The 14,770-nt window shown below is 38.6% G+C and overlaps 1 protein-coding gene across 1 annotated transcript in view; it reads right to left on the reverse strand.

Annotated features, from left to right (window-relative positions):
- The window catches only part of LOC131591757 (anoctamin-2-like), a 159,477-nt gene that overhangs the window by 24,881 nt on the left and 119,826 nt on the right, over window positions 1-14,770 (reverse strand). Inside the window, exons 16-19 of the mRNA XM_058862788.1 lie at window positions 9,047-9,248; window positions 5,277-5,388; window positions 4,026-4,083; window positions 3,067-3,167 (exon numbers count right to left, since the gene is read on the reverse strand). Coding sequence (XP_058718771.1) covers window positions 3,067-3,167; window positions 4,026-4,083; window positions 5,277-5,388; window positions 9,047-9,248 — 473 coding nt within the window. The remainder of the gene's footprint in view (window positions 1-3,066; window positions 3,168-4,025; window positions 4,084-5,276; window positions 5,389-9,046; window positions 9,249-14,770) is intronic.

Below are 14,770 nucleotides of genomic sequence, written 5' to 3' on the forward strand. Positions count from 1 at the left end.
CTTGGCACACTCAGATATCCCAGATTCTACAGAAGTTTTACTTGTGTTTGGGGTTTATTGGTTTTGCAATCAGAGGAAAACAACAACAATAAAAATCAGGAAAAACAAAAAGGCAAAAAACCACCATCCAAACCTCTAATTAAGAATAATTTAGTAAAGGTGAAAAACAACATAAGAGATAATAGCTATGAAGGGGTGTCCTTAAATTGATTTTACTAACTCCTTGATAGTAAAACAAAGAACTCTTTGTTCTCATTAAGCATATTTAAGTATATTTTGAAGGAAGTGATGGAAATTGATGCTGAATAAAAGGGCCACAACCATGGCCTCAGTAAATTCAATAGTTTTGCTATTCACTTCCTTAGGCCAGGATTTCACCCTAAGGGTTTAGCATCAAGGTCAAAGACAGAGAGTAATAAAATAACCACATGGATGGGTTTTTTTTCAGTAAGTTCAAAAAAAACCAGATCTGAATAAAAAGGGTCTTAAAAGAACTCTGGGTTAAGGCTTTCAAGCCCTGCAGCCTTTTAGGGTCAATTCCTGTGGCAACAGTAAAAGAATGATGGTATGTGACACATCTGAGTGAACTGTGGCTTATTTACATCTGTTAAACTTGTGAATTCCAGCCCCACGGAACACACATTTTAGTTCAAGAGGGCTTAGTTTTCTATAATTGTTGCATTTACCTAGCTGGTTTGCTATTGCTGGATGCAGAAATTAAAAAAAAAGAAATCATACAAGGTTTAGGAGACCATCAATTACATTTTTCATAGCTGTGGCAGCAGTTTATAGTGAAACATTGAAGGGAAAAGCAAGAATGCATCCCCCATGACCCCAAAAAATCTGCCATCTGAAGTTTCCCTCATCACCCAGTACTGACCACAGATAAAACAGAATGAAGACATGGAAAGATGCTTTCCAATTATTTCCAGTTTGGGGTTCTAGGAACATAAAGGATGTCTGTTGCTTGCAAACTTACTCTATCATCTACTTAGCAGTATTTTTTGAGGAGAAAGAGAAGAAAATGGGATTTGTGATTTCTGCAAATCAACTAAAATGCCTTGGGTTTTCTGGTGAATTAAATCAAAAGGTTTCCTGAAAAAAAACCTTGAAATTCTGAGATTTCAGTGAGGAAGAAAACTTTTTTATAAGTGTCATCAGATTAACTCAGCAGAGAGGTGTTTCCCTGCTACAGATGTACAGGGGACAGCATCAGATTCTGAGCAGCAAATCACTATTTATGATATCCCCTTCTGTCTCTCCATATGGACAAGGCTGGTGGCAGCACCAGGACTCTGCCAACAGTGAAAATATAGGGAGCCAATGGAAGAATCTGTATTATTCACCCCAACTCTCGGTCCCTCTAAAGACGCACAAGGCAAAAGAGGATGAAAAATTCAGCTGCTGGTACCCTTAAGGATCCAGCCCAAACCAGTACAGTGGTCCATGCAGGAACAGAAGGCTAGTTCTGATTTCATTAAGTGCTCAGTGATTCTTCTGGTGCAAACAGGTCCAGGGAGAAGGGACATGCCCTACAGATACACACGATTTTCTTGGGAATGCAGACAAACAAAGGAAAAGCAGATATGTTTATTCCAGGATGACAAGATAGCTTTGTGACTGAAATGAGATATTTATCTAGGAAGGGGAGGAGGAAAGTATGTTTGATTTTAAACAGTTTTGAAAATTGAGGCCACCACTGTTTGTTGGCTGAAGGGTGGGGGAGCAGATCTGAGGGAGAAAAATGGGATGGAATTATCGCATTCTTGCACTGAAGGGAGGGAAATGAAAAATAATTAGACATGACTTTCTGTTTGGACTGGATCAGCCCATGCTGTCATGAGTCAAAAATAATAAATATAGTATTTGTAACATCATAAAATCCCCTGTAAAAAACTCCAGTAGCAGAAAGTTTTTTGGAAGACAAGAAACAAATTACAGCAGGTTTACACTGAGAAAGCTTTAAGCCTTCAACATGTCAGATATTTTGGGAATGATTTACCACCCTTTACCCAAAATAAAATGTAAACTTAATGAGATGCAGACAGAAAACAGGCCTCCCTATTGAACTTTGACACAAGAATAATGAAACCATCCATAATCTACATCTGATTTGTTTGGGAATTTTTTTCTCTCTATTTAAATTCCTTGCAAGAAAAAAAAAAAAAAAAAAAAAAAGTTCTTGCTGAGAAAAGGGAGGAAAACGCCTCATTTGAAATATATTTCATATCTTTTAAGAATCACTCCTCTTGATTTCTAGTTACCATCTCCATGGCCTTATGGATGTGACCTAAAAGCTACTGACACCAGAGTTGGAAGATTCTGCCTCATTTCAGTGGAGCTGAGATGTCTAAACCAGACATTTCATTTCCAGCATTTCACAGGCCATTTCTACCACAAAGCAAACCTCCCAAGAGGCAGGAGCAGGACTTTCTCAGTGGATCCCCACTGCCTGAAGATCCCCTTGGCACTGGCGACAGACAGGGAGAGTTTTCCTGCTGTATTTGGAGCAGGGGACTGAGCACTGTAGCAGCCTGTGGCAGAAAGGTACTAAGCTGTCAGTGTCTCTGTTTGCTTCAGGATCATCACAGAATGACATAAAGGCACCTTGGAAACATGTGGATTTCATCTGTAAACCCATAAAATAGTCATAGATCAAGTAATAGATTTTAACACCTTTTATGGGCTATTGCTTTCCCCCACACTATATCCCCCTCCACTTTGTGCTAATTTGTATTCAATGCTGCTGTCCTGAGAGCTTCTCTGAAACTTCCCAAGAGATCTATCATACCTTGCCTGTTCTCCCTGGTTTCTAAAATTAACTTAAATCAATTATTTCATATATTCCATCATTTTCTTTAAGCCATTTAGTGAAGATATAGCCAATTATTCAATATAAAATACAACCAAATCATTTCACCACAATCAAAAATGTGATCTATCATCACATTCAATTAGAATCCACTGAAGGCAGTGGCAAAAGTCCCATTTAGCTGAATAAGGACCAAGCCTTTGATTTATTGTGCCACAGGAATAAAGCATAATTGAAAAGGCTGGGATACATACGGGATTCCAATTTCAAAGAGATTGTTTTGAATCAGTTGCTTTCCAAGCATGATGATACTCAGCTGAATGCAGAGTTCCATCAGACACCCTCCTGGAGCACACTGAAATGAAACAAAAAATTAAAAAGAGTGTGAAGGGATTAAGAAAATTTATTTTAAAATATCCATCTGGGAGAGCTGCCAGTGCCTTCATGTGCCCACTGTCCCTGTCACCAATTTGCGTGGGATCATGGAGCTCATAGATCACTGCAAATCTGTGCTTGACAAGGTATTTCATCTCCACTCAAAAAACTGCATTATGGAAAATATGCAGCGCTATGAAACAACTCATGTGCCCTGGGGCTCCTATATTTCCTTTAAAAATATTTACTATATAATCAATGTAATAAACATAATGCAGGATCACCAATACTCTTCCAACCTGATATCTCCCAGGGGGGAAAGAAAACCTTCAATCTTGCAAAAAAATTTACATCAGCTTTATTGTCAAACCTTGAGTACACCTCTCAGCTTTCAACGGAATACCCACAGCAATCCCCTTCATGAGGGATTTTTTTTTTTAAAAAAGACATTTATAGGTTTAGCACAAAATGGGTCCAGGTTTTTAAGCTATTAAAATTGCCCAGCATCCAGTGATCTACAGAATGTGAAGTCAGATTCACACTTCCTGAAGGCCTCAACCAAATCATGGAATGTTTGTGCCTTAGCACCCAGTTTTAAAGCACAGAATGGTAAAGCTTTCTAAGACAGACCAAGAAACAGTCAAAACTGCAGAAAGAAAGAACATACAGTTGCCTTAGATGGAAACCCTGGGTTTGCCTGTTCAAGTTGAAGATTTAATCTCTTGTTTTAACATGAGTTTTCTATATTTCCCCTGTTGTCTGTAGTCTGCTGAACACTGTGCACATACTTCTTTGTGTAAAGGTTTTTATTTGTAATTTGAATTTCGTATGTACTTACCTCTTCCATCCTATAACCTTCAAACACATACACATAACGACCAGGACGGCCAACAAACCTGAAAGCAATAAGAATATATAAACTAGTATAAAAACAGTAAATAAGCTAATTTTGACACCATGGTTTAATATACAAGCACAAAAATAAGTTAACTGTGAAATCAAGATTATTCATTTGTATTAGCCAAAATATTTCAGAAGTAGCTTCTTCGATGTGAATTTTCAAGGGCTCAGCACCTATTCAGCTTTGATTATTTCAAAGCAATAGGCCTCTACAAATGGTTTTCTACTACATCCAGATAAAGCAATTTTAATATTTTTCAGTGATGAAACAATATAATAATAAACCCCCTCACTTGATTAGAGATGGCAAACCTGGGGACACATATCCTATTTCACATTCTCTTACATGTCAATAATGCCCTGAATGGAATTATTTGCATATCTATACACCAAGGCTCTTCTGGCTACACCAGGAGAAACCATGATATTGACTTTATTCTAACCATACAACACAGAAATCTTGTCAAAAAATAGAGAGTTTGGTGACTTTTTTTCATTGGTGTCTTACAATATTTGCAACCACTAGCTAAATGCATGATTAATCCTCAAATGAAAGGTGCTGGACAGGATTAGTAAAAAGCAGAGGTTAACAAACTTTACAGCCCCTAAAAGGAAAAGAAAAATGGTAGGAAACAGAATCCAGAGGATGTTTTAAACATTTTTTGCCAAAGTTTTAGTAAGGAATCATGTTAAGCTTCCCATTCAAAACCATGTGGTTGACTGGGTCCCAGAAGACATGGACTCTGAGCCCATAGGAAGTCACACTTATTTAGCATGACAGCTGAACTAGCTTTTTGGTCAATCACTTCATTTGCCAGTTGACTGTAACTATTTCATAATTTGATATGGGAGAATAATGCAAAATAATGAGAAAGTAATAGAAGAAAGAGTTCCATAATTTTAAATTAAACAGGAAGGCTTTGCTGAATGATGCTTCAAGGAAAATTTGCTGAACTGTGGAAAGTTAATGCCAGTAAGCACCACCATTCATTATAAAAACAAGACCTTTTTTAAATAGTAAAATGAATTATTAACTTTAGATAACCCTGTCAATGATATTTTTTCAGAGCTGGCAAGGATGACCAGTCCCAGACCTTTGTGCCCATTTTTAAACACAGATCAACTAATATAGACACATACATAAAAATGAATACACAGAAATATATAATGTAAAGTATATTTATCTTACCTTCCTTTAAAAAAGGCAACATAAAAAATTGATGCATAAGAATTTACAAACTTCAGTAGGAATGCCTTCAAAATCAGTCTTTCCTCAAAATTTTTCTCTGTTTTTGGTATTTCTGGGGGAAAAAAAGCAAACCAGAGAATTGAATCAGTAAGTATAGAAAAGTCCCTGAATCCCCAAACATATACTAAAAAATAAACCAAACCAAACTTCAAACTTTAGGCTTATATTAATTTTTCTTTTGTACCTCTAATTTGTACCAAAGCCACTAGGTCTGTCACTGAGTCTTGATTTCCAGAGATATTCAATTCCACAAAGTAAAAGAATAAATTACTTTGCTGTATATATGGATATTAACATACGTATCACAGTATTACCCAGTTACACAACTAAAATAACAAAACATTCATATTCTCAATTGAGGAATGCTGAAAGCAAAGTACAACCAGAAAAAACCACCTTAAAAGCATCCTTAACTTGTAGTCCACAAACAAGCCTTCCTTTCTATGGTGAGATTGTTGATATGTTTGATGCTAGACACGAGACTATATACATTTTTTAATAAGGTATTAAGTGAATTAAGTGCAAAATAAAGGCACATTTTTGCTAACAATTCACTATATATGACCTTTATTTCAAGATTTCTTTGTTTAAATATTTTCAGTATTCTTTACTCTGTTCCCAGATTTATTTTCAATTCCTGTGGAAATTTTCTGGCAGCAGAAAACACAGGTATAAGACAAAAGACTTTTCAAACTGATGATAAGATCCTTTTTAAAATATTTTATATGGGTGAAACCCTTGTGTTTCTCCGCTCATCCTGAGCTGTATCTAATGTGAGAGAAGATAATTTTATTATTAAATTTGTCATTCTTGGCTGAACTTCTGTGGCACAAAAAATGTGTGGAATAAGGAGCTTTGGCTTAAGGACTTCATTAAAAATACTGCTGTACTTGTTTTGTTTCAGGCACAGTTTGAGTGTTCTGTTTGCTTCACTGTTGTTTTGGGGTTTTTTATCTTAGAAAAGCAGCATGATTATTTTAGCACTAAAGGAATAGAAAAGCGTAATTAGCCCTCACTGCCTGGCTTTCTTTGTGATACTTTCAACCACATTTTCATAAAAGATCAGTGCACAACCTGATGAGCCCTAAGGCATAATCCACCTATATGTATAAAAAAGCTTAATAAACCTTCAAACAATTTGTAGGTGATCCTATACACCGAATAGATCCACAAGTCAAGAGCTCAGGGAAGAAGGAATATTGAATAACAGCAGTGCAGCTTTTCATTTGAGGGAGAAAAATCCTAAACTTTGCCTTACAGAGAACCCCCTCCAAGGATGAGCTCAGCCTCTGGATGAACATTTGCACACCATATATGGTCCCAGAGGCTGCCTCAGACATCCTATACCATAGCTGTAGAGGCATGTGTAGAATTTGTCCTCTAGCTCATCGGGTGTGCTGCATGAGAAATGCATTCAGCCAGAATAGGTGTGCTAGTAACAGAGAAAACTCCCACATCCCCAAAAAATTAAACACTCAGTGGTGGGTTGTTACGCTAAAATAGGGCAGCTGGAACTTTGCAGGTGGGGGATAAGTTGAGCTAAGGGCGGAATGGGCCTTATCTGTCTGAAGGAGCTGCTGCCTTTTCAAGGGACAAACACAAGTAGTTTTGATTTTGTCCCTGTTTCACTGGTTCTTCCTTGGCCCCATGGCAAGGGGTTGGAAGGAGGTGAGCTTTAAGGTCCCTTCTAACCCAAACCATTCTGTGATTCTGAGTTACAAGTGAGCTGTAAATCTTGTCTGGCACCACCTGATTACTGAAGATTATCTATTCTTCCTGGAAATAGCAGGATACCACCTGCACTTTGGCTGGTCTCATCTGTGATAAAGGACATCAGTGCCCCACTCTGCTGGGCCTACAGGAGTCCTGATCCATCCTGTAGGAGCTCTCTGTATTGATAACAACAAAACTCCCACTCTTTTTCTCCAGGTACTTACTGGTTGAGGAGATACTGATACGCATGACTGTAATCCCATGGTTAACACAATTGCTATCAGTACTATTCTTGTGCTAACAGATGTATTTTTCACCTGAACAGAGGTTCAAGTGTACTTGGGGTTGGCATAGAAACTTGTGCTGCCAAGAGCTACTCCTTCAGCCCAACAAATGTATTCATCTTGTGGATTAAATGCAGTGTGAAAAGAGAATGGAGCATGTTGTTCTTCTCTCAACAAAATGAGAGTTCACAAGTTAAGCAACATTTATCAACATGGTGAATTGTAATTTTTTAAAACATTTTGATTACATTTGGCATCTGAGCCTAGCACTGGAGAAAGCTGCCTGAGTGAACTTTGTAATTCATGTAATTTGTAGCACTAGAGATTATTCTCACTGGATCTTTCTTAAACAAAACATGCGATGGTTGATTAGGAATGCTGCCCTAATAAAGATAGGATTAGAATGAAATGCAAAGTGACAGGGGGACAATAATCAGTAAGTAAGAAATTGTTTCTTTCACCCTTCAGCCTGAAGCACATTTCAAAGGGAGAGATTTTCCTCCTGTACTTCCCAAGCAGAGGCCATGGCAGTCCCTAGCATTTCCCAGCTCCTGGCTAGAAACTGCTGGAGATGTCTCATCTTCATCTTTTCCTACTCTTTCCACGCAGCTGTGTCATTCCTTAACATTTGTGTCCTTTCTGATGTGGGCAGGTGCAGTGAACAAAATTGATCAGGCCATACACGGTTAGCAGCCTGTCACTTATGTGAAAGCTGAAAATCTGGATACGATTTTGGCTTGGACAGTGAGCCTGATCTCATTTATGCCATTAGAACAGAATCCATTTATGTAACCCTGTTACAATCTGCCCAAAGCCTGGTCGAAAACAGAAATAAACAAAATTAAACCAATAAAATGGCAATTTGAAAACTAATTGTTTTGTCTTCATTTCTTTCAAATACTTCAGGAATTTAATCTGAACTAACAGGACCATACTTCTAAAATTCAGGATTGAAACTCTAACAACTGCAAAACTGTAGTTTGTAATGTTATTCCAAAAACAGGACTGAAAGAGATGTTTTCATCTGTGAACTTAAAACTGCTCTGAGAAATTGAGAAGAAACAGAAGTCTTAAAGTAATCTTATGTAAGGGTGCTATCAGTCAACATCCTTGGTCTAATTTAATAAAACAAATTAATAAACAACAAACAGAATAAAAATAAAAAATAAATTAAAACCCCAAATAATAAATCAAATAAATAATAAATAATAATAATAAAATGAAGTCCCAATGTAAACACCTATTAGTACACATCTTTAGCCTAATGTATATAACAAATCAATACTTTAGGCCTAAACCTCTATAGTAGTCAAAGGAATTACTTCCTTTCAAAAGAAATAAATAGCCAGGCTTGCAACAATATTTTGATGTTTAAAATAAATTTTTAAAGTCCAACCACTATCTGCAATAGAAATGATTATTAAGAAGTCCAGCCCAGAAATGGCCCTAAAATTGAACAAGAAAAAATCATTTGAGCAGTAAGGAAATGGGTAAAACTTTCATCAAGGAAACAATATCAGAGTAACTTTGTCAGAACCATCAACATTTTTTAAACAACCCACTGACTTTCTGCAGCTAGGTGTAAAGGGGTACCTTCACAGGCCTGAATGTTTTCACTGGCCCTATCCAGAAGGAAATACTCTTCCTGCATCCTCCTTACACCCCCTCATGTCAATACACAAATTAATGAGGAATGAGGTGAGGCAGTTTTACCAATTTCTGTCAGCCATTTGGCCACAGCTCCATAAATTTCATCAAGGATGAGGACCACTACAAGGTTAATGATGACAGCAGTGGCAGTCACGGTCACTCGAACGTTGGACCTGGTTGTCTCATTTGTGCTGAAGGACAAGGCTGCAGCTGTCGTGATTCGGTACACGATGACACCAAACACTGCTGAAAATGCCAGCATGATCTGCAGACAAATGAATATACAGGTTAGTCCAGCTTGGAAACAGAAGCTTTGGCTGCAAGGCTGGGTGCGTTCCATGAATTGGCATTGCAGAGTTGTTTCTTAGTGCAAGGTGATAATATGCAGGTGATTGAATTAAAAGGCAAGAAATTCAAAGGTCTCCAACAAAAAGGGACATAAATAAAATATAAGTAAAAATTAGAAAATGAATGCATGACTCCAAACTGGCACAACAATTCAACTGACACAAGATGCTCAGCAGGCTGGATGCTCGGATGCTTCACAGAACCCGTCCCACGAAGACAGCCTGAAAGAGTTGGGATTGTCGAGCCTGGAAAAGAGAAGACTCCAGGGAGACCTTACACCACCTTTCAGTATCTAAAGGAGGGTAATGAAAAAGAGGGAAAGTGACCTTTTACATGGGTAGGTAGTGGTAGGAAAAAGGAGAATGGTTTTAAACCAAAAGAGAACATTTTTAAATTAGATATTAGGAAGAAATTCTTTCCTGAGGGGGGTTGAGACCCTGGCACCGGTTGCCCAGAGAAGCTGTGGCTGCCACATCCCTGGAAGTGTTCCAAGCCAGGTTTGATGGGGCTCTGAGTGTCCTGATCCCACGAGTGGCATCCTTGACACTAGCAGGGCGTTAGAATTAAATAACTTTTAATGTCCCGTTCAACCCAAACCAATCTGTGATTCTTTTATACTGATTCCATGGATTCCTGCAGACGGGCATGTTCATTCTGATTAAAGCTACACACATCATTCATGCAGTGAAATGTGGGCGTTTGGGGCTCAAAAGCAGGAATTAAGCAAGGTCTTTTATCTGGCAATAGGTTTCCATGGCTTGGACTGAAGGGCCTATATTATGTGCAGTCAGGTAAATGGGCTTTACTGTGCTCAAACAGCTTCACCTGTGCGCAGTAGAAGTACCAACCTATAAATTAAAAAATTAAAAAGTTATTATTCTTTTAAGAATGACCTAAGTAGGGTTATAAGGGCTTCATTTTGCATTTGTGTCCCAGAAATCACTTGGTATCCCTAGCATCCCTGATGGGCTGGCTTTGACCATCTTTGATGAGATGAGGAAAGTTGGCCCTGCTACTTAAGGTCAAGTTCCCACAAGAAGAATTTGAAATTCACAGGATTGTGGTATTCTGGTTGAAAATAAATTAAAAAAAGAAATCTAAACCAATCCAAAATTTTTTAAAACATCAATAAAACAAAAATAAAAAATAGCAAATTTTTATCATCACAGCACAAAATGGGGAGAAGGTACATTTTCCCCTTTCATTTTTGCCTTTAGCAAGAATTCCAGTGTACATTCACTATTTTAGGAAAACATCTTGAGATCTGTTGTGGTCTGTTTTTCCTTTCTTGGTTTGCCTCAGTTTCCCCAGGTTTCATGGTTTACTCCAAGTTATCGCCTCCTTCCCCTCAGTGTCAATCCCCAGCTGTGTACCACCCCTTCTTCCCTGGAAAGTTCCACATCCCTCCCACTTTGTATGACAATCCTCTGAGACCCTGCCTACACTCCTGTCGCTCTCCTGTTACCCATTCCCGTAGTTCTGGAAATTTCTGACCCACTCAATGGTTGATTGGTGTGTGATTTTGTACCCTCCCCTGAATTTCTCCTTATTGGGCCTGTGTATGTCCATCTAGCCCCTAAGACCTCCCCTGTTCCTCACTTACTGGATGTTCTGTGACCCCGCCTTTGAGACCACCCCAGTTTATCAGCTGTTGCAACCTTGATCCAGTGCTCCTGTGTGCTGGGTGACGCCTATGTTTTTACCTGGTCAATGAAAGCTCTGTTTGGCCCTCTCTACTCCTTTGCTTCCACCTCAGCGTGTGTTTGTTGTAGTCGCTCCATGTGGCAGCTCTTTGAGGAGCTGTAAGCTGCCCCCCATTTTGCATGCGTGCTGGGGAGCGTCCCAAAAAGCTGAACGCGGGGTAACCGTCTGAGCTTGCCAGCCGGGCACCCGAAGGGACCTTGGGCCTGGAGAGGACCGCGTCAGAGATCCTCAGATGAAAGAGACTGCCTCAGTGTGAAAGATTAGACTACTGCAGTTACTAAAATGGGCCTAGGGACCCAGATTAAAAACATGGGTTTAAGGAAATTCAACAGTTCGTTTTAATGATCCAGCAATAGATCACTGTATGCTGAGGAAAGTTGTTGCATGAAAAGGAACTATTGTAAAAGAACCACAAGAAGAATCAGAGTTAAATTATTAAAGGCTGAATGTGAAAACTGGGCACATTTTGCTTTTATGAAGAGCTAGGAAACATACTAAAAAATAATTATTTAGAGAAATTCCTGGAGACTTCAGATGAAATTGTCAAATATGTTTTGTCAGCAAATAGTAACAAAATGGTAAGACCTAGTAAAACATCTAATTTTACTTTTTAAAGAACTGTTTCATTAATTTTAAATGAATTGTAGGTGAATTATAAAAGCCTGAACCTGAAACAGTTAAAATGATAACTTTTCAAATTACATAAAATATTTCCTTTGGTTTTGTAGTTTTCATTGTCTCAAGGAAACATTTCTGATTTTTATATCTGTTTTTCTCTTCACTTACCTACCAAATGAACAGACAAAAAAAAATCACATTAACTACCTTGCTGTGACAAAAGGGGTGCAGGAACACAAGGACCATAACTTTTTCCTTGCTTCCCCGTTACAATCACTAGAGTAGAGAGTAAAATCCCCAATAAAGGAAGGAAACAAAACAGCACCACCTAGTATTAATTTACTTCACCTTCCACCTCTACAGACACCTCAAGTTCCTTTATTTTTCTTAATCTGAGTCACAGATTCCTTCTTCTTAATCATCTTCCTTAATACTCTTTTCTTGTTTCTTTATCCCGTGGATTTCTTTGCAATTTTTTCACTATGGTGGTGGTCGAGAAAAATCATCAATAGGATGCCTCATTCTGGAGCTGATGAGATCCCTGAGCCTCAACACACATCTCTCTCCATCACAAATTCCCATTTAGGAATGATATCTTAACAGTACAGGAAAAAGAGCCGAGTACATTGTTCACTAAATAGAGAAAGAGGAAATTTCAGATCATGAAAGTTCAGTAGCAAAATCTTGAACCTGACCAAAGGATTGCAGGGATCCCTTGCCCTGAGGAATGTTACTGGAGGATGAGAGAGTGGCAACCTTCTCAATCTCTGCAGTGCCATAGCAAGGTATCCAAATCTACTAAAAAAAAAAAAAAAAAAGTTTTATTTGTTTATAGAACAAAGATATTTTCTTTGCAAAAGCACTAGGGCTTCAGAAACTCTCAGTTGCTCAGCTGTTTTTAAACATCTGCTTAGACACAGATGGAAAAACACTCCTTTAGGAGTCTTCATTATCTTTGCATCAAGCAAGAAGAGAAAATTGAGGAGGGCCTGTAGGACTGCACAGTGACTGTGAGCATAGCTCTCACTCCCCAGACAGTCACTAAGGGGAAATGGTTCCTGTATCTTCACAGCATTTCTCTCATTCCTGAAAATACCTCTTCTGCCCAAATCCGTGATAAGGCAGGCCACCACTTGTTCAGGTGCCCACTTTGGGGTTTGTTGTCATTGCCAACATTCCCTCTGGCCATCCTTCCCCCTATTATGGCAGTTTCTTCCCCGAATAGCTGAACTAGTCCATCCAGGACTGATCTGCTTAGAAACAGATGTGAAAATTGGCTGCAGAAAAGGTCACCTACTGAGCCTGGTATGAATAAAGACAAACAGGAAAGCAAACTAGATCTGAGAAGGAAGTTATAAAACCCCGTGGGCTAGGCTGCTACCTCCATCCAAGTAGGATAACAGTTTCATGTCCAGATAGTTCTCTGGATCCCCAGTAGGGCTATTCTTGAGTCAAGTATTACATCATGTGAGTGAGAAAAGGGTGGAAGAGGCTTCTGAACTCTTCTGCCATGACACAAACTGAATTTCTTCCTTCCTCTGACTGAGCCAAACAAAGAAAAGCCCCAGTGATGCATTGCTCCATGCCACCCTGCTCTCTTCCAACACTACCAGCGTCTTTATCACCAACTCAGAAATCTCTGCCACAACATGTGCCTTCTAAATATGGGGTTTATGAATTGTGACGTGTTATTGTTCACGCTCAAGAAAAAATTTTAGATGCCTAGCTAAGCCCAGACCACCTTCTACCATTGATCTCACTCTGCAAAAATAAGGCTTGTGAACTTCTGTCCTACAATCCCTGCAAAAAGCATAGCTTAAATCAGATTTCGATCTTCTTCCCCCTCTGCGGTCCAATGAGGCTTTGTGTACAACAAAAGGACTGTGATCAGATTTTAAAGCATCCATACATGTGTGAATTAATCCTTGGACTTGTGATGTAACAATGGTCAAGAGAAGCAAACACAATGCGTTTTTTTCAAACTGCATTTTGAACAAAACAGACAGCATGCCTAGCTTAACAGAGACAGAGGAAAAGCCAGAGAGGAGAGAAAAGACCGTGACACAATTTTTAACAGGGAATTCACAAAAGTGAAGTACACAATGGAAGTATGGAAATTAAGGGAAAAAATGAAAAGGAAAGATTTTACACTACAAAAACCATTACCAGCTTCAAGAATCACCAGGGAAAGTGATGGGATGTAAAGCTCGGGGAAGGAGGGACAGAACAAAACAGCATCACTCTATAGCAACATAGAAATCTTCATGGAAAACACCTATGGATTTGGAACTCCAGACCCTTTTGGCCTAGAAAAGGTAGCATTAATAAATTCTACAATCACTTCTGCAGCACTAGAAATTGCTATGCACTTGTGTGCAGGTCTATGACTGAGTCTTATACCCCTGTACACACATGTAAATTCAATATTTTATTATTTATTTTGTATTATTGTATTTTGTAGGCCTTATAGTTAAAATAATTAATCTGTGTGAACAATAATAATGGAGGTTAACAAGACCACTAAAGTTTTCTCAGTGCAATTATATTTCACAGACTGACAGCAAAACTTCAGTCTGATCTTTCCAATTCCTGTTTAACTAACCTAGCAGGAAAAAGGGAAACATCCCATACAATCAAGAGCAGGTTGCAATATTCATGTAGGATAGCACAGCGTGCTCTCCCTCATCAAGAGTTGGCTTGAATTTCATGCATGGTTTACAAGTTGTCTCCTGTAGGTACTTACATATAAATAATGCTCAAAATATTGCAAAAATAAAGTCATTGTGTCCACTTTGCCAGATGGTGAAAGTCAGCCTAGTTCCACTAGTCACAAACAGAAGTTGAAGAATTTGAGCTCTGCATTTTACATCTCACAAACTGTAGGTAAAAATCCTTCATAAATCTCTCTGAGATGTTACAGTAAGCAGGGAGGGTAATACCTAGACTATGAGTCAGGAAAGCACTTTAAGCTCGTGCTTAGGGGAGATTTAACCATGGTGAAAGTCAAGAGCACATGTAAGCACCTTTTCTGCAAACGAATGACTTGTATAAGCTAAATCAGGGCTGTGCCTAGTCAGACTCAGTATGGTCTGCTCTAAGTGAAGTCATGACTGATAA

This window comes from Poecile atricapillus, chromosome W (assembly GCF_030490865.1).
Source record: "Poecile atricapillus isolate bPoeAtr1 chromosome W, bPoeAtr1.hap1, whole genome shotgun sequence".
Lineage (NCBI taxonomy): Eukaryota > Metazoa > Chordata > Aves > Passeriformes > Paridae > Poecile > Poecile atricapillus.